The sequence below is a fragment of the Marmota monax genome, unplaced genomic scaffold (genome assembly GCF_021218885.2).
Source record: "Marmota monax isolate L192 unplaced genomic scaffold, Marmota_monax_Labrador192_F-V1.1 WCK01_AAM20220418_F8-fsc00073, whole genome shotgun sequence".
In the NCBI taxonomy this organism is placed as follows: Eukaryota; Metazoa; Chordata; class Mammalia; order Rodentia; family Sciuridae; genus Marmota; species Marmota monax.
Window position 1 is genome coordinate 4,042,915 of NW_026692846.1, and position 20,598 is coordinate 4,063,512.

Consider the following 20,598-nt stretch of genomic DNA (forward strand, 5'->3'; position numbering starts at 1 on the left):
TGAACAGGAGCAAATAAAATAGAGGCCTGACTTTGCATGGTTATAGCAGGGCATCAGTGAATGGCATGCTGCACAGTTCCAGCGGGAGTTTCCAAAGCTCCTGCACATGGAGGGCCTTCGAGGCCACATTCCTATCAAGGCCACATTCACACAGTGGTGCAGAAGTACTCATGCCTCCATCAGAGGAGTATTTTACCTTTTTAAGTATTATCTAGGCATGGGGGATACAGCAGTGACCAAAACAGATGAAGGCCTCCTCCCCATGGCATTGTGCCGCAGTCTGCATCACCTCTCTCGATTCTAAATTCTTACTCTTAGCCTCACTCTAGGCTGAAAACTCTGGGCTCAAATCCCAATTCTGAAGAAGCCAACCTACCCTACTTATGAAGTCACTAACCCAGATTTCTTGTCAGCAGTGTGGGGATCATTATGCCTGTTTTCTAGGGTGACTAGGAGGTTAGGCTGGGGTGACATGTGTTACAGGCATCTGTATGGTCCCTGCCACGTGGCAGTGGTTCTTTTAATATTCCCTTTTCTTGGGGATCGAGCCGTTGTGAGAATACTTCATTTTCTCCCTTGGTTTTGGTATTTGTACACTTTTCTTAGTAGTTAGATATGTTTTTTTTTTCTTTTAAAAACTGTTGCTTTGAGAACACTGAAATGCCCCATATACCCTTCCAGTGTCAAGTCACTAGTGACATACCCTGGTTGATTCTCCTCAGTCCTGAGTCACAGTATAGGTTGAACATCCCTTAACCAAAATGGGACCAGAGGTGTTCGGGGTTTGGAATCTTCTCAGATATTGGGATATTTGCATGTATGCAATGAGATATCTTAGCCTACCCAGGACATTCATATTTTCTATACTTTATACACTTAGGCTGAATTTTATATAATATTTTAAGTATAAATGAAACAAAATATCATCTTGTACAGTGTTCTACTTGTGGCATTGCGTTAGCGCTCCAAGTTTTGGACCATGGAGCATTTGGATTTCAGTTTTGGATTAGGGATGCTTGACCTATGCTCCAAGTCCCCTCCCTACTGAAATTCCTCCAACCCCTACACCCCAACCCTTCCGTCGCTTTAACAAACCTTTCCTTGTCCTTTTAGGGTGTGGGCCAACCTCCTCCCAAATAGAGTATCCCAGACCCCAGTACACGCGAACGGCACAGGGCCTCTCCTGACTGTCGCTCTGCTCTTCCCACCCCTCCTGCAGGTTACGGACACGCGGCACCTGGCACCGACGCTGGCAAGGCCTTCTGCATGTTCTACGCTGTGCTGGGCATCCCCCTGACGTTGGTCATGTTCCAGAGCCTGGGTGAGCGCATGAACACCTTCGTGCGCTACCTGCTGAAACGCATCAAGAAGTGCTGCGGCATGCGCAACACCGAGGTATCCATGGAGAACATGGTGACCGTCGGCTTCTTCTCCTGCATGGGCACGCTGTGCATCGGGGCGGCCGCCTTCTCCCAGTGCGAGGAGTGGAGCTTCTTCCACGCCTACTACTACTGCTTCATCACCTTGACGACCATCGGATTCGGGGACTATGTGGCGCTGCAGACCAAGGGTGCCCTGCAGAGGAAGCCTTTCTACGTGGCCTTCAGCTTCATGTACATCCTGGTGGGGCTGACCGTCATCGGAGCCTTCCTCAACCTGGTGGTCCTCCGCTTCCTGACCATGAACAGCGACGAAGAGCAGCCTCCGGAGCTGGAAGGTGGGGAGCCGGCCCCGGAAAACCGCAACAGCGTGGTGGTGGCGCACATCTCCGGCAGCGAGGAGGAGCGGCGGCCCGCGCGACGGCGCCGCAGGAGCGAGGGCGGCGAGCTGCAGTCGGTGGTGTGCTCCTGCGCCTGCTACGACCCCCAGGCGCCGCCGAGCGTCAGTGCCAAGCTCGCGCCCCCCACCTTGCGCGCCATCTCCTACAAGATGGAGGAGATCTCGCCGAGCACCCTGAAGAACAGCCTCCTGCCGTCTCCGCTCAGCTCCGTCTCGCCTGGGTTGCACAGCTTCAACGACAACCACAGGCTGATGCGCCGCCGGAAGTCCGTCTAAGTGTGGGGAGGGAAGGATCGGAAGTCATTGTCACGTGGATGTAAGTTCCATTGGCTCAACTCGTCTTTCCTCCTTATTTATTTATTATTACCTTTCGTTATGATTACGGTCATCGCCATTCCTTTCTCTCCTCCCTCCTTTCTCGGTTTCATTTTCTTCCCCACCTTTCCAGCCAGGCAGAGCTGTCCAAAGGGAAGATAAAGGCCCATCCTTCTCTGAAACTCGCATCTGAGCATGAAGCATGGATTTCTTCCTTCCTCCCCAGCAAAGTATGCCTTATATTCCCCCCCCCCCCCGCCCTGCCCCCTTTCTCCGGGGTGGCTTTTCTAGGACAGGTGTGAGACCAAGAGCACGGAGACAGAGCTGAGGATACCCAGCCCGAAGTGGCTCACCAAGCCGAGAGCCTTTGACTGCCGCCCCTAGAGGCGTGTCTCACTAACTCTCTCTTTTCCTCCCCGAGGACTGGGTGGCTGTGTCTGCGTGTGCAGTGTGAGCGTGTGTGCCTCTATGTGCAGGTGGACCGTGTGACCAGATGGGAAGTGTCAGGTTCATTTTTCCACTCCCCTCACTCATGTTTTGTTGGTAACCTGCTTTGGGCTGCTTCCAAACAGAAGGGAAAGACAAAACCCAAGAGGTTTTTAACATCTTGCCAAATCAAGCATGTTCCATGAGCAGCCTTGACCCCAGGTGTGCCACGACCATAGGTTCCAAGTTATTAACTTTTTTTCAGGGGGTGGGTGGGCAAGAAGACATGGATCATTTTAGCTTGCCAGTTTAAAAATTTGAAAAGCACGCACCTTGTGAAACTGGTATGCATTACCAACAGAAGTAGCAATGGAATGACCAAAAGCCCCCACTTAAAGATATTTAGTTTTATCATCGCCAGTTCCAACAATTTACCGTGCAGCTGGAATTGTCGGTGGAAACTGAAAATGGTTGGAACCCCAGAGTATCTATTTTATTATTTCCCTCTGCTCGATGATGATGACTAGGACGATGATTTCTGTGCGGCACCTCCCTGCATAGATAAGCAGTGTAGTTCTGGAATGCTTGGATGAGAGTGGGATTGGTATGTGGATGTGGTTTCTTTTCCTAATAAAAAGTGACAGGGCATTCCTCGCTTAAAATATAGAGAGATTATATATTTCAAGAAAGATTGTCTGGAATTGCATTTGATTTGTAAATAGGGGAAAGTGCAAGTTGGTCTCAGGAAGAGTTTAGAGGCTGTATCTTGGCCTACTGGGAACTTGTCAATCTCAGGGGATGCTTTGGTTTAGGCAGTGAAGAATTCCTCCCCACTCTCCATAAGGGGTGAACCCAAAGGGAAGACATGCTCATCTCTTAGGGGACACACGTTAGGCTAGAGAATATGGCACATGGTAGGCCCTTACGATGGCAGGAATAAGGACAGTTTGACCTCTGTGTTCACTGAGGGGACTTTGATTTCTTCCATCATCATCCCTGCCATTTCTGAAAGTCACCCATTCACTCATCCTCCCCAATCCTCTGTTGTACACTGGAAGTTCCTGGCTCTTGGATGGAAATGGGCTTCGCTGCACTGCTCAGAAGGAACCCGCTCACTGGCCTACAGGACTTCTTAAAGGAGACCGAACCCAAATGCCACCTGGCCCCAGCATGTGGGCCACTGGGCTGAACCAGGAGCACTTGGACTCCTTTGAAAAGGCTACGCATGCACCTAATGCTACGTCCCGTGTTGAAATGTCCCCTTCGCCTAGGACACAGGACCTTCAGAAGGAGTCTGTGAATCTCAGACTCTCTTGGCCGAACTTGACAGTTATGAACCTTCAAGGCCTCTATCGGCTCATTCATCTTTAAGATTCTGGAACGCCCTGCATAGGGTGCTCAAGTCTGTCCAGAGAATAGACAACTCTTCTTGAATTCTCTGAAGGGATTGTTGGCTATAGGAGGTCAGAGGTGTGAACTCACTAATGCATATTTGCAGACTGCTTTTTGCCTTGGCCGCTGCATGGGACACATGTAGGAGTTCTCCTGAAAACCTTTGTAAGATTTGCCCTCGAATGGGGGCATGTGTGATCATCTTATCTTCATGTGGCACAGGGAGGTGAAAGATTTGCTCAATATCAGTTGATCCTTGACAGAACCAAGGCCATAGTCTCAGAAAGGTCCACAACACTGACTCCACACACCAAGGTATCCTAACCCAGCCCCCCAGTGAGGCACCCTGGCCTGTGTCTCCACAGGGGCCCACACTGTGGAGTCAGAGGGAGGTCAGCTCGCCCCCTTCAGAGCTGGTTTCCATCTGCATAATGTGGTCATGCAGTGACCATCTTGCTTGAATGCCTCGAGCGACAGGAGATGTAGAACACACTATTCTCACAGTCGACTCCCTTTTTGGAGGATTAGGATTGTAGGACGAAGCCTTTTTTCTCCAAGTCATGACCACCGACCAAAGGGTCAGGGGCAGCTCCACACTGTCTTGGTTCTGTTTCCCTCCCGTGTCTTCTGCAGTCTGCTGCCAGGCTAGCCCCGAGGGAGGAGCACTGGGTCCCCTCTTCACAGTTAGACATCCAGAGTGGCCAGGGGACGCAGGCGAGCACGGCTTGCTCCCCTGCAGATGGCCCATTTCTTCCCTGTCATGGTGCACTCTATATGTGCTCCTGGGGAAAGGGTAGGGGACGTCGAGATCTCCAGAGCTCTTCTCTCTTGATAGGATGGGAGTGGGCCTTCTCGGCCGAGAGCCCCACATGGCCAGCGTGGGCAGAAGCTCAGTGTGCATCTCCCTGCTGATCTCCTTCAGATGAGAGCTGGGCCACACAGGCCCACAGCCGCCGGAGGTCATGGCACTCTTTCTGCTGTGGTCCATGCTGCTTTTGTTGCTGCCGTCCCGCACAGCCCTCCAAAGACCCCTTGCTGCTGGACTTCTCTGGCCTGGCCCCTCTTCCTCCCTTGTACTTGGCAACTTCTTTCAGCCAAGTGATTGTTACTCCCTTCTTCCACTTGACCATGCCCATTCAGAAAGGGGGATGAATTCAGCCCTGGGGGTTTGCATAGCATCAGCTTCTGTTAGGACGCATGAATGGAGAGCCCCCTCTCAGCAGGGGCGTAGGAGGCCGACTTGCCTTCCGGTCCCCTCACGTCTACATGCCTTGTATATACTTGAGATTTCTGACTCACTTGAACTCTTTTCCACTAAGTGACATCCATCTTTACTCCATCAAAGGCAGGAGGAAGGTGGACATTGGATTGATTACCCTGGAGCCCTGGGCTCACTGCTTTCTAGCGAGCATCCGTTTGGGTCCTCGCAGCACCCCTTCCAGGTGGATGGTGCTGTCCTGACCAACAGTCTGTTAGACTCTTGTTTACATAGAGGTGAACCAACCTCTCTGAGTTCTGAGATTCCCTCTTAGCCCCATAGCTGGGACCAGATCTGCTCTTTCTGCTCCATCTTGAAAGCAAGGCAGCCTCTGCCCAGAAAGTATGATCATAGCAGGTCATTTGCAGCCTGGGACCCTCCCTCTCCCCGCAACTCCACGTCCCTCATACTTCCAGGGGAGGAAGCAAATGGATGCAGACTGCTACTTGGAAGAGACTCCTGAGGAGGTCGCATTAAACCACCTGTAAGAAAGGTGGAGCTGGATTCACCTGGCGCCCTGTTCTTTACGCACAGGGACCCGATTGAGAGTATCTGTGCCAGATCCCAGGTGTGGGCTGGCTGCTGAACCCATAGTCATGGCTTAGTTTTGAAAGCAGCTTGGGACTCACTTCTAAAGTGTGTTTCCTCTAGAATCATGGTATCTGTGAGACCCTGGGAGCATCCTAGGGGAGGGAAGAGGGGCAGGACAGGGCCCATTTCCGTGTCTTGCCTCAGTGGGCTCTTGGAAGTCATTTCACTCCGAGTCCCTGAAGCTTCCTCCTTCAACAGTGGGACAGCACTTGGTGCAGAACGGACTTGACCCACAAAGGCATTTGGTCTGGATAATCTGATCTCTGGGCACATTGAAGGTTGAGCCACCAGAAAGCAAGCCAAACGATCCTTTCCTTTGGCAGGAGACAGAGCTGGGAAGATGAAGGGACACAGCAATAGCAGACAGCAGTGGTGGTCACGTGCACCGAGGCCCAGTGTATTCTGGGCTTCCCAGAGAGCTGGGCATGAATCCATCCCGTGGTATTCTGTCTTGACCACAACATGATAGAGGCTGCTGCCTCAGGACAGTGAACGTAGAATTGATTTCCCAGCCAAGGTTGTTTTGAAAATCCCAGAGTTACAGAAAAGTTGAAAGAACATAATGAGCTTCCCGATACCTCTCGCCCTGACCCACTAACCTCGGCCCTTTGCCACCTTCCCCTCAACTCTTACACTCAGAGACGTTTGGAGGACAGAATGTCATGATGTCTGTAACAGTGAGGTGATTCAGCCAAAGAAAACATTGTATATCTCCCATGAACAAGCTCATTCTTCTATATAGTAGTGCCATTGTCACACCCGAGAGATTTAGTATCTTACAGTATTACCTAGTAAAATCTGTATGCAAAAATCTCCCAACTGTCCCAAAAATATCCTGCAGAGCTTTTTGTGAAACTCGACGCCACCCAAGATGACATCCTACACTTGCTTGTCTTGTTGTCCCAGAACCCCCCAATTGAGGGCATCTCCCTCAGCAGTTGTGTCTCTCTTGATATTGATAGTTTTGAAGAGCCCAGGCCCACAGTCTTGTAGAATGCCCTATGATCTGCTTTTGTCTGCTTGTTCCCTCAGGTTGAGGAACTGTTGGCAAGAAAAGAGTTGATGTTGTGTAGCTATGATTCATGCTTTGGATGTCTGTCTCCCTGGGGACCTCTGTGGTCGCTGCTTTCGTTGTGAATAAATAAGTCGTATTAAATGTTGTTTTCCTCTGTTAGGGGAGCTAACTACAGCTGCAAGAGGCGTCCGCGGATGCTGGGTCTCACTGCCGAAGCCCAAGCAGGCTTCAGATTTCTGACCTCTCCCGGGGACCTCTTCCGTGTGGGCTGACATCAGCACCTTCCCTAGACACCTGTGGGGTAGCCCAGCTGTAAATAGAAAGCCCAGAGATGCGTGTTGCCAGGGCCCCCGCGAGCTGCCCGGGCTCCTCCGTGGGCTCAGTGCTGGCCATGCCCTTCCCTCCAAGAAGTGGAATTTGTCTCCAGGCCCCACCTGGCCATTAAGGGCTACCACCTGTGGTCTATGAGGGGTTCTCTCTGAGAAGTTCTAGAGCACAGCCCTCCTAGATCTGATCTTATGAGACCTACCTGCTGTGTCCACCTCACCTTCCCTTTTGATGGGGGAAATATGCCCATTCAGGTTCTGCCAGCTGGGGCCTCCCTTTTGCTCTGTAGGGTGGTGCGAGGGCCTCTAGCTCCTCCTGTCAAAGTCCCTCCTGACCACTGTACCCCTGACAGACTTCGGGATGTCCTCCTCCGAGCTCCCCCGTCCCTTCTCTCTCATGGATGAACACACTGAGAAGCAAACCTCCCATGGTCCCAGCCTTAGGAGTGGCCATTGTGGGAGCCATGGGAAAAAGACTCCTGACATCTTGTCCCCATGGTCACGCATCCCCATGATCATGCCTTTAATTGCCCAAGTGGAAACCATGACACTATACAATGCCTGGAAACCAATCCAGATCCCCGAGAAGATGACCCGGCCTCACCCCCCTGGCTAGTCAGTTGCACATGGCGGGTGGCCCACGACTGGGAGCTTCCTCCATGGGTACAATTGGAATACCTTCAGATTGCAGAACACTCTTGGGGACATTTCTCCTGTGGGAGGGGAACCCTGTGGCAGGAACACTACCAGGAAACTGGGTCTAGTCAACACCATTTGCTTATGGCAGTTCTTCTGCTGGAGGCTGGGTGATATGGGGACATGGGGACATGGGATGAGTGGGAGGGGACCCCATGCCTCAGTGGAACCTGCCACTTCCAGCTCTGGAGCCCTGCGAGAGGCAAACCCCACCTCTCTTGCCCCCAGACAACAGCATGATGAGTTACTCAGGCCCAGGTACTTTCACACCTTGAACCAACCTCGGCCACTCACAGGAGGCAGAGCTCGCTCCTCCAAGCCCCACCTTCCCCACCTTTGAGTTGGAGATTACAAGAAACCCCTCCTGCACAGGGTACCCGGGAGAACCCATCTATGGGCACCTCTTCTGTGCCGGCCACTGTGCCAGGGTTCTCTGCTTCCTGGGAGTGCAGGTCCCTTTACCCATAGGTGCTGGACCCAGCATGGGACCTCACCTCAGGCTCTTTGCTCTACTGGGGCCTGAACTACAAAGAGCATGTGGAGCAGCGGGTGCTGGACTCCGTGTTTCCTCTGTGCACTTGCTCTACCTGCTGGGTGGGGGTGGAGGGGCAGCCAGAGCACCCCCACTCTGCAGGTCCACCAGCTGAGGCTTGGAAAAGTGGAAAAGCTGGAACTCCCAGGCCGGCTCCCTCTCGGACTTCAGAGCGTGTCCTCCAGTGTGCAGGGAGGGGAGGGGCCCTCCCTCCCACAAGAGGACATGAAGAAAAGAGGGGAAGGGTGGGGTGTCACCTCCGAGGAAACCAAGTGGGGCCTCACACTGTGGGGACGGTTGGAGAGGAGGAGCTTCCAAGCTAGCCAGAAGGGCGACTGTTAAGCCTGCCAGATCCTTTGCCTGTTTCGAAGCCCAGCTCTGTGCCAAGCACCAGGACAAGACCCCACCCACAGGAGACACGTGCAGACTAAGCTTTTGGTACTACTAACCATGCAGACCTTGGTCCCAGGCCTGCCTTCTCCACGCCAGTGGACCCAGAGGGCACACCTGAGACTGGTGGTAGCATGTTCTCTGGTGGGTTAGCAGGACGCCTGCAGGATACACCTGCAGTAGAGTGGCTGCAGAGTGCGGGCCCTCTGAAGCCTGCAGTGGCCCCTGCCCACGACCCCTCTGCAGTGCACGCTGTGTGACCCAGGCAGGTCACCCTTCCTGGAGGCAGATCTGAGGACGACAGGACGGCGACACTCCAATATGTCATCCTGGTGAAAGGGCCCCTCTGGCTGAGCCTTCCTGCAGATGGCAGGAGCTGCTCCGGAAGGATGGGCTAGACCCCTCCCTGCACACGCTGGGTGACCGACCCTCCGAGCGGGGCCTGGGGTTTTCCTGGGGCTGGCCAGGTGTTGCTGATGCTGGGTGGCATTGCATAGGTCAGCAGGAATCTTGGCCTCCCTGTCACCCTCCTCCCTAGGTGTGGTAACAGCCACAGCAGGGTAAAGGGCTCTGGTGGGAGGATGGGGGGGAGGGGATGGGTTTGGAGGGTGGTGGGAGGTGGTGCGGGAGGGGCAAGGAGACTTATTGGGGAAGATCTCAATCTGCACATCTTCCCCTTTACCTTGGAGTCCTAACTGCCTCTTTGGAGGCCCCAGTATGGCACCTTGGAAGCCTCCAGCACCTAGAGAGCTATGCTTGTTTTTGTAATCTTCAGCCATAGCTTTGGCCTCTGAAGGACAATGGGGACAATGGGGACCTTCCATACATGTAATGGGTCACATGGTCTTGGCTAGTCACTCCTTGTCCCCTTCTATAAAGGTGGGCTAGCCAGGAAAGAAGCAGTATCTCCCAGAGACGTCTGGTGAAGATGAAGACACCAGCATCTCTGTGAACAGACTTTCTTGGCATTTTGGTGGGAGGTGTGGGGAGGGCAGGTCCAAGTCCTTCCAGCACAGGTCTGCGTTGCTAAATGGGGGCCAACTCCTGTCTCTTGGGGATGTCCCATTTTCCAGGTAGAGTTGTTCTATAGACTCCCTCTCTCTGAAAAATCATGTCTCCCCAGCTCCTTGACCCTCCTTTTGACAGGTCCCCATACAAATGGCCTCTCTTTATGTCCCCACAGTAAGTTCTTAATGAGCTAGAGGCTTGGACCATGGTGGGCAGGGGTCTTTGCCAGAGCTCCAATGCCCACCTTCCATTGAGGAGCCCGAGTCTTACCTCTCAACCTGAGAGGACACAGCTGCCAGGCGTGAAGTGGCAGCGGGGGCGTGGCAGCCCCATTGGGCCCCATTCTGAGTGCAGCAATGGCAGCTGGGTCACCCTGGTCCCCTGGAGACTACAGGCACATGGACCCTCTGTGGCCAGCCTTTGTGAGAGGCTCTGCTGAAGGAGATGGCTAAGGCTCTGGCCCCTAGCTGAGGGCCCACTGGCTTCAGGCTTCCGAGATGGGAGAGGTCTCAAGCCAGGCCAGGAAAGCGGGGATCGCAACCAGGACTTGCCTCCAAATTATTTCGTTTTCGAGCTGAAGTTTAGAAGTTGAGTAGAACAATAATAATGAAAGGAAAAATGTGATTAGTGGGAACCCCATGAAGCAGACCCACAATTAACAAGATCTCTCTATAATTTGATGGCTCCTCAGAAGACGACACTCCTGAAAAGGGCTGATTATGTATCTGTTTATTCAGTCCACAAATAGCATTGTGACAGCTGGTTCTGGGCTGGAAAGGCCCTTACGAGGTCATCTCAGCCCACTTTTGCCTTATCAGAACTCTCTACCAGATAGACTGCACCGAGCTAGGTGACACTGTGGGGACCCCCAGCCTCACACAGGGGGAGAGATCAATCCCAGCCAAGAGGTCCTCCAGACTCCTATGTACAAAAACATTGATGAGAAGGTTTGCAACTAAGTACACATAGGAGACAAGCAACAAAGACATCAAAAGAGAGCAGATTTGAACCAATGACTTGATTAAAAAAAAGGAAGAATCTCTAGTCTATTCCGACCAGGCCAAGAGATTGCCGATAACCCCTTTTAGATGTCTAGCTTTAACTTCAGCCAAATGTGTATTCTGTGCCTCACGACATCAACGAGAAACAAACCCCCCATCTTTTGTGACCCTAGACATAGAAATTAAGTTTCAATTGATGTCAAACTCATCCTCAAAATTAACTAGCATATATTTATGGAGCTTATTCTAGGAGTTGGAGGTGGTCTCTTGGGATCACTGGGCAGGGAGGGGGTGCATTCCCTGGATAGCTGGGTCTGTGGGCTTTTATTTTTATTTTTTTTTGCTTTGCTGGACATTTGTGTGTGTGCTGTGGTAAGAGGACCTGGATTTGGTTCTGATGGTGACACTATCAGAAGCCTGACAGACCGTTCTTGCGGGGGAGGGTGGTGGAAGGCAGGACAGTCCCACAAGAAGGGGGCGTCCCCTTGCCCTAGAGACCAGTAGGTCCACCTTCTGGGAGGATGGCATGGTCTGCCCCACGCCCAGCAGGGACCTGCCCTCCCACTGGCAGACAACAAGCCCTTTGAGGTGGAGGCGCAGGCCTGTGTGGGACCCAGCAGACGGCAGAGCCCAACAATTCCAGCAGGACCGCGGAGAAGCGGAGTCAGAGCCTCCTGCCGCCATGAGAGCCCTCGTGTCGCCCCCTTGCCTTCAGCCCGTGCAGAGCGTCTTCACGAATGGCCTTAGAATGCCATTAATGGATTGTGGCAACCAGAGTCGATTTCAGATGTGTTCGTTATTGTTGCTCACCTGAAAAATAAGAACCCCACAATGTTTACATGTCCTAGACGTCACCCTCGTGTGACAGACGCCTTGTGCAAGAGATTGCATCTTTCTATTTTAATGAATGCTTCGTGCAGCCCTATTTATCTTTTTTACAGAATCATTTGCTATAGTATGAAATATTGCACTTTTTCTATTTTTTTTTTCCATTAAAATCTCTGGCCCATTTGCAACTGTGTCTTGGTTTTCCTTCAGAAAAAACTTGGGCAGGAGCCGCTTTGACCAGTCTCTCCTGCTACATCCCATGAGCACACTGCCAGGCCAGCAGATGCCAGGTGGGCTGTCTGCGTGATTTGTCACATTCACCGCCTCTCCCCGTCATTGCACAGGCCTGCTGAGACCCCTTTCCCCGAAAAGCCCTGGTAAAGTAGGGAATGGGCCCCACCTGGGAGGTGAAGTTCTCCTTGGATGCTACCCCCCACCCACTCATTTTGTGCAGCTTCACTTGGAGGCAGAAGGTAGATGAGGAGCATTTCAAGGAGGAAATGAAACCAAGTCAAAATGAGTTTTTGACTTCAAATGAACAAGGAATTCTAGTTCTAAACAAAACCACATCGCATTGCCCTTTAAGACAAAAAAAAAAAAAAACCCAAACCAAAACCCTGTTATGAGGGGAGGAGGAGGAAGCCCAGGCAGAGGAAAGGCGCTCGGCGGCCTCTCTCGAAGGTCGACTCTTCCCTCCTGTAGGAGCTGCCTGCCCCCCTGGAGGTGCCGTAAGTGGGGCCAAGAACATTCCCTGCCCCACAGGGACTCAGGTGCTGGCCTGGGGACCGCACCTCAGGAGACCCGAGTTCTCCAGTCTGCCCCGTGCTGAGATGGATGGGCAGATCCTGGCAGGTCCTGCCCCAGGCTATCTGAATCCCTGCCTACACAAGGCCTGCTCCTCCCTGCGAGTCTCACGATTGTGGGCTCACCCCCTGCCCTGGCTACCTGCTCTAGGACTCATCTTGGGGACAGATGGGCCGACCCCTGGGTGAATGCTGGCTGTGGTTTACACTGTAGTATGTCCCTAGCAGAACCACGTTTCTGGAGCTGGGTCTTCTGGGAGTAGGCAGAGTTTTCCCCTAAGGGAGCAGATAGTACATGGTTTTGACTCGTGTGCCAACACCTCTGCCAGTGTTGCTCAGAAACAGTTGTAGACTGTGAAGATGAATGGGCACTCCTGGGTCCCACAGCACTTTACATATGGGAAGTGAAGTTTGAATTTCACTCAATTTTCCTGTGTCAGAAGAGAGCTATTTGAGCTTCCCCTCCAGCCACTGCATGATGGAAAAGCCTTTCTTATCCAGTGGGCCATACAGAACCAGACTGGTCCAAATCTGGCCTAGAGACCAATGTGCACATCCCTTTTCTGAGCTATTGGCCAGGTGCCAGGGACTCAGACCTTAGTGGCTGTATCTTCTACCTCCAGGTGTAGGGAGAACTGAAGTCGGTTCTAGGAGAGAGTAGTCAGCTTCCTGCACCCTCTGGGACATCTCAGAGGGTTCAGGAGGTCACCGGTCCGGGTGACAGCTTGTCTCCTCTATGTTGCTCTGCGGCCCCGCTCTCCTCCCAGAGAGCGGTCACAGGTCAGAGGGATGGGCAGGTGTGGGCTGGAGCAGAGGTGGTTGGCCTGCCTCCTGCAGCCTCTCTGGAGAGCCTGCTCAGATTTGGGTCTTTATGATCCCCGCTTTAGGGTTGTGAGAGTATTCCATGCAACGTCTGGATTAGGATTCAGAAATACACATTGTTCACGTTTTATAGATGAAGCCCTCTTCCCTCTTCAGTCTCAGTGGGTGGTAACACGATCCACCCATGGGGGGCTCTGCTGGGCCCAGTTGGCCTTCCTCACCACCCCCTCCCCACTTGCACACGACAGGCATGCTCCATCTTCCTCTTCTCTCTGCCCCCCAGGCACAGGGGGGTTGCACTTCCTGGTTCCCTGGTGGGTATAGTCATGAGGAAGTGACCACAGGAGAGTGTGGGCTCCCACTAGACCCGCTGTGAGATGGGCCCGAGCTAAGACTCCATTGATCGCCCATCTCTGTGGTCGCCTGCTGACTGTAGAATCAGTGATACTAAGTGTTCTGGACTCGGTATCAGCTCAGAGCCAAGATCTGGTAATCCCCCAGATCTGATCACATCTCTTTCCCCAATGCACAGTCACCTGGGTAAGTGGCCATGACCCCCTTCGAGGAGGCCTGGGAGAAGTGTCCGTTTGGGCTGTATTGCAGGGTCTCCCCTTCAAAGGATTGTGGGCCTGTAAAGGACTCAAGTCTGGACTCTTTTGGGAGGAGGAGTAAGGTGGAAGGCACAGGGCACACGAATACCGGAAGGTTCTTTCCATAGTGGGCTCAGCCCAAGCGTGGGTGCCCCTGAGGGCACACAGTTGGTCTAACAGAATGTAGAGGTATGTCTCAGAACAGTACCTGGCACTCGGTGGGCATTTAGCTCAGGCACATGGTTCAGTATCTCAGTAGCTGCCTTCTCTCAGCGGGCAGTAACAACAAGGGTAACCCCTCAAAAGGCCTAGCTTACCCAAGAGACCTTGCTACTCAGAGGTGACCAGGTACCACCTGCTGGGAAGCAGCCCCCACCCCACCGGCTCGGTCCTGAGCCTTCTCCATAGGGTACCCTTCTGGTGGGCCAGGTGAGACCAGAGACTGAGCTCCACACTGAGAGCTGGTTTCTCAAGCGAGTCTGGTCTGGGGAGGCCAGGGAGAGGGAAGCTGCTCAGACAGTGCCACAGTAGCCACAGAGAGACTACCATGGCGGCCTTTAAACACCTTGCAAGGGCAGAGTGCTCCAGACCCAGATCAAGTCACCCTGGAGACTGACACACCAGGTAATGGTATAAACAAATCAATTTTTAAAAGCCAGTGTGGGCCTGGATGGGATGACTCTACAGGCCCGAGTCAGACTCTGGGGTGGGAATTTTCCATTTCTTTTCCAAATCCCTCTCAACCTTTATCCACTCTGCCCTGTATCGGTGGACACGAACCTGCTTGGCTTCCATCTAGATTTGGCCAATGGGGAGCAGGAGGTTACAGGAAAGGGGAGTGGGCATATTTACTCCCTCCATTTGCCTGTGGTCTGGAGGTTTTCTGAAGCCAGGATTCCAAGCCCTTGTGGGTAGCCTGTCCCATAAGCTCTGGTTTCCAGGTTGAACAGCCCTAGGAGACAACAGAGCCTTGCTCTTCTTACTTCTGGGTTTTTTTCCCTACCTCAATTCTTCCCTTGTGTTCTTTTGAGCTTTAGAAAAAATAGTCAATTGGTGCAGCCAATATGGAAAGCAGTTTGGAGATTCCTTGGAAATCTGGGAATGGAAACACCCTCTCCTCAGACTATACGCAACGGACTTAAAAACATCATACTATAAGGACACAGCCACATCAATGTTTATAGCAGCACAATTCACAACAGCTAAACTGTGGAGCCAGCCTAGATGCCCTTCAGTAGATGAATGGATTACAAAAGGGTGGCATATATACAGAATGGAATTTTACCCAGCAATAAAGGAATAAAATCATGGCATTTGCAGGTAAATGGATGGAGTTGGAGGAGATAATGCTAAGTGAAGTTAGCCAATCGCCCCCAAAAAACAAATGCCAAATGTTTTTTTCTGATATAAGGAGGCCAATTCATAGTGGGGTAGGGAGGGGGAACATGGGAGGAAGAGGTGAACTCTACATAGGGCAGAGGGGTTGGAGGGAAAGGGAGGGGGCATGGTGTTATTAATGATGGTGGAATGTGAAGATCATTATTATCCAAAGTATAGGTATGAAGACACGAATTGGTGTGAATATACTGTGTATACAACCAGAGATTACACATATAGAGCACAATTTTTCATAAGAATTGTAATGCATTCTGCTGTCATGTATTTTCAAAATAAAAATAGTACCCTCATTAAGTATCTACTTTTTATTAAGTTATTTATTATAATTTGTTACACAATGGCAGAATGCAATTCACTTCACATTACACAGGTAGAGCACACATTTTCAAGTCACTGTACACAAAACATTTTCACACTATTCATGTCTTCATGCATGTACCGAGGGCAATGATGTCTAACTCATTCCACCATGATTCCTACCCCCTTGCCCCCTCCTTTCTCCTTTTTCTTGATTTGAGAATGCTGACTCATAATGGTGATGGGGTGGGGGGAAGCATGGGAGGAATGAAGAATCCTCATCTTAGCCAGTGGAGTGCCATTCTTTGCAGACTTGAGTCTGTTGACCCCATTTCCAGCTACCTTGGCCTAGCTCCCTCTGCAGCGTACAACAGAAAACCTATGTAGCTGTTGGATGGTTGGCTCCAACATGGCTGTAGAAGGAAGTGACAGGACACAGTGGCACTTCTTCCTCATACCCTGCAGAAGTTCTTCTTCAAGGGGTAACACTGCTGATTATCCTGGGGATCCCACCTCCCTCACTTTTGGCTCTGTCAGGGCCTGCTCCCAAAATGGTTTCCATTATGTTCATTTCTTCCATGGTCCCTCTATTAGGATCTTGGCTGCTGCACCTGGGTTTGAGTAAAAGTGAAGGGAAGGCTGATATCCACTGCTCAGAGCAGATGGCACTGGCTCACGCAGCTGCCCTGTGAATGGTGAAGTCCCCATAGAATGCTCAGGTAAGTAAGCTAGCTTGTTGGGCTTCCTGCTGTCATGGCAACGCCCCAGTGCGACACTAGGAATAGATGGTGGGGGGTAGCATCTTGTAAAAAAATAACAAAATTTTATATATAACTGTGTATATAAAAATCTCTCTCTCTCTCTCACACACGCACACACACACACACGTTGGAGTATAGGGTTTTCCCTGAAGGGCTCTGAACAGGAAGCAGGACTGGGGTGAGGTCCAGGAATCCGATACAGCTGAGGGCTTCCCTCTTCTACATCCTCTGTTTCTTGTAAATACTTCCCACCTGCCTTAGTGCCAGTTGAGGTCCTGGGCGTGGTGGGGGAGCACCTGGGGTGGTGGGGGAGCACCTGGGGTGGTGGGGGAGCACCTGGGGTGGTGGGGGAGCAATCCATGCTCCTCCATCTACCAGCCCTGAAGGTTGGGGCCTTCTACACTTGAGGGCTGGGGTCAGGTAGGCCCCCATCCAATTCCAGCTCTCCACCTCTTGCTGGGCAAGCCCAGGGCATTTCCTTAACCTCTTGAAGGCTAGATGCTGGATCAGGCTGACGTCCAGTAGAATCCGAGCCAGCAGGACAGAGTAAGTCCTCGTGGAGAGTTGGTTTGGACAACTGTGGGGCCTGGCTGGGCAAGTGGGGGAGCGTCAGGGCAGGGTGGGGGAGCGTCAGGGCAGGCCTTCTTGTGTGACAGCTAAAAATGGAATGCCTAGGCTACACGAAAGGAGTCAGGCCCAGGTCTATGGGCTTCCCCGGGACCATACTCTCTGGAGGAGACATGGGGCCCTGTGGCTCTTGAACTGAAGCCCCAAGGCTTGGTTCTAGGGTAACCTTATGGATGTGTGCTGGCTCCTCCCCAGAGCCCTTCCTGGCCCACTCTTCCCTGGGTGCCTGGAGAGGCTGACTGTGGCAGGTCATCTGTCTCCCTTGGGCTCACACCTTTGCTTCTGTTTGCAAACTGACAACTCTGATCTGGGACAACTCTACCCACTTCTAGGATGCTGTGTCCTAAGCCAGTTAGAAGCCATGAATAGGCTTTGGAAAGATGAAGCCCGACATCTGAATTCTGCCATGGCCACAGGACCCTGTCAGGAGGGGCCCCAGCTGCCTCCCTTTAACTCCAGTCTTCTCTTGGGTATACGGGGTGGGGTGGGGGGCTCTGAGTGCTCCCACACCAGCCCTTGCTCTTTGGTCTGCTCAGCATATCCCCTCCTAGGGCCTGGTTAGTTCTTACTCATCCTTCAGAGCACAGAGGGGTTTTCTTGATCATTCCCTTCCCACCCCTTGGTACATTAGTAAATCTTGTTCTCTCTTATGTCTTGAACTTTTAAATTTATTTTTTTTATTTATGTGACTACAGAATGCAATACAATTCTTATTACACATGTAGAGCACAATTTTTCATATCTCTGGTTGTATACACAGTATATTCACACCAATTCGTGTCTTCATACCTATACTTTGGATAATAATGATCATCACATTCTACCATCATTAATTACTCCATGCCCCCTCCCTTCCCCTCCAACCCCTCTGCCCTATGTAGAGTTCATCTATTCCTCCCATGCTCCCCCTCCCTACCCCACTATAATCGGCCTCCTTATATCAGAAAAAACATTTGGCATTTGTTTTTTTTTTGTTTGTTTGTTTTTTTAGGGGGGATTGGCTAACTTCACTTAGCATTATCTCCTCCAACTCCATCCATTTACCTGCAAATGCCATGATTTTATTCCTTTATTGCTGGGTAAAATTCCATTCTGTATATATGCCACCCTTTTTTAAATCCGTTCATCCACTGAAGGGCATCTAGGCTGGCTCCACAGTTTAGCTGTTGTGAATTGTGCTGTTATAAACATTGATGTACTACAAGGGTATGCCTTGAACTTTTTATAGCACTTGTGAAAATTAGTAAGACAACCTTAACTAAATAATTAGACAAGTATGCCTCTTATAGCAGAATCTATCATTTATTGTCATTGCTAGTCTTTAGTGCTTAGCCCCAGAATCCTAGCATACAGCAGGCACTCAAGAAATGTTGCATTAATTAAGTGAAGAATATCTTGACTTTTTCCTAGAAGAGAAAAATAGGCATTTGGACCATATGGCATATAGACATGATAGAAAAAATGTGTTTTCCTCTTTTGCCGTAGCTCCCTCCAACATAACAATCATTTCAGTGACACAATGTCAAGTACCAAGCCTAACATCATCTCATTTAACATTCAACTCTGAGGTGGTACTATTGTTATCCCTGATTGACATAGTTAAACTTTCTGTTCTTCAATTTCGTCCTAAGAAGGCTTTGGACAGGCTCCAGGTAGAAGACAGCGAGTAGTTTCTTCAGATTTCCTTTAGTGACCATAAAAACCACAGAAGTAGGCTGTCCCAGCCTGAGGCAGTCATAAGTACATCAAACCTCGGGCATCTTCCTTCTTTAGGAGTTCAGCTATCTCTGGATATCAGTCTACTAGTGTTCCCTCATAATAATTGAGCAAATCTGTTTTTTTCTTCCTTTGGAAGTATCTGGTCTTCATTTCTATTGTTCCACAACTCCATGAGGCATGCATTGGTATACAGAGAGCTTGGTAGCCCCTTTCCACCTACAGAGTCATGTCCTTTGTTTCTGGGAAAGCATTTTAAAAGCGTATTAATGATTTCCTCTTCTTTAATTTCCCTTTCTGGAACTCTTTTTATTCTGACGTTGCTTCTCCTGAGGTAGCCTTTGAATATTTTCATGTCATACCATTATCCATCTTTTTGTTCTTACTTCCTTGGGATTTCCTTAATTTTTTTTTATATAAACACAACTTCTATTGAATCTATTCCTATTGAGTTTTTCATGTTTGCATCTGCTTTCAAATTCTGAAAGCTTTTTTTTGGCTGATGTCTTCCCCCTAAAAACTGTTTTATGCCATATATATAGCCAGTGTTTCTGGGGATATTAAAGACTATTTTGATGTTTCTTTTTTCCTGCTTTGTCTCAATTATTTCCATACTTGTTTTTCCTGCTTGTCTGTTTTCTTTGGTTTCTATGGTAGACATGCCCCTCATCTCTGGGAGCCCTTGGTTGTCTGTTTAGGCTGAAGGGTGGGGAACAATAGGGCCAATGGGGTCCCCGAGCACAGAGTGGGGCTTGTAGACTGAGCTTTGGTGTAAGGCGACCTAGCAAGGCCTTTGGAGGAGCTCCCAATGTTGGGCAGAGCTGCAGAGTCTCTTAAATCCCATGTGCTCTGAGGGCTTGGGGCTGGGCATCTCAGTTCTGTATGTGGCCCCTGGCCATCTTGGGTTTCTCAGAGCACTTCTGCTGCGAGTGCCCCTGGGGCCTGTAGGCTGGCCTTCTGGCTCACTCCACTCCCTTGGTGAGCCAACTTCGTTTCTCCCATGGTGGGGAGCAGAAGCCAAGTGAAACGAGGGTGGGTTTACAGGGTATTTCAGCCTTAGCTCTCCCTTTCCACCCCCACCCCAGAAGTTCCCAGTGCCATCAGCGGAGTCTTGCAGGGTCCTGCGGCAAGCCCAGCAGATGTGGCTCAGTTGCCCGTTAGCATTTGACTTTGGTGGGGAGACGCTGCTATCCCACCTCTTTCTAGTTGCTGAAATGTGTTGCCGTCCCTTGTTCTCTTGTTCTTTGGGACTTGGGATAGTCCCCCTTCTGTAGTTAGGGCACCCTAATGAGGCCCAGTTCTGTGAGGACCAAGCTGAAGAGGCCTGGAGCCCAGCAAGACCAAGTGCTCCACGCCCAGATGGGGAGGCCAAGACCCACAGGAGCAGCACCAGGCAGCGACTGTGGACAGAGGCCTCCTGGAAGCTGGCCATGAGGCAGTTAGGAGTGCCAGCTGTCTCCCGAGGGACAGTGTCAGATTCAGTAGGGAGAAGGCAGGCCTGGACAGAGAAAGCCTTCAGATCACGAGCAGATCTGACAGTTGGGCTGAACCCAACGGGAGCCTCAGAGCACAGACGGCTCCCAGAGGAGGCATGCTGGACAGAAGCAGCCAGGCCCCAGTATCCCTGGGGTTGAGGCTTTCAGGAGGAGTGCAGCATCCCATGAGACCCCAAAGGCTAACGGATGGACGCTGGCTGTGAGCGGAGCGCCTGAGGTGAAGGGCAAGTTGCTCCCGAGAAGGGATCTGGGGATTCAGCCCCAGTCCAGGGCTGCTGGCTTGGCCAGTAGATGATCCAGCTTTACACTGCCACGTGGGCCTCAGAAGACCTGTGCCCACGTTCAAGATGGCCTTCACAGGGATCATGAAGATAGTATTGAGAAAAGTTTTTCCTGTAATTCTGGTAGAGAAACAGGGCAGGGCCTGGGATGCAAGAGCCTCAAGGAAGGGTTTTTATGATGATTCCCATTTCCCAGATGTACTGTGTGCCAGACATTGTCCCCTCTCCCCACATATTAACATGGTGGTGT

The 20,598-nt window shown here is 51.2% G+C and overlaps 1 protein-coding gene across 1 annotated transcript in view; it reads left to right on the plus strand.

The window, feature by feature from the left end:
• The window catches only part of Kcnk9 (potassium two pore domain channel subfamily K member 9), a 31,698-nt gene extending 24,781 nt beyond the window's left edge, over positions 1–6,917 (plus strand). The window contains exon 2 of the mRNA XM_046449123.2: positions 1,220–6,917. Within this exon, the coding sequence (XP_046305079.1) occupies positions 1,220–2,055 (836 nt within the window). The 3' untranslated portion in view covers positions 2,056–6,917. The remainder of the gene's footprint in view (positions 1–1,219) is intronic.
• The last annotated feature ends 13,681 nt before the right edge of the window (positions 6,918–20,598 follow it).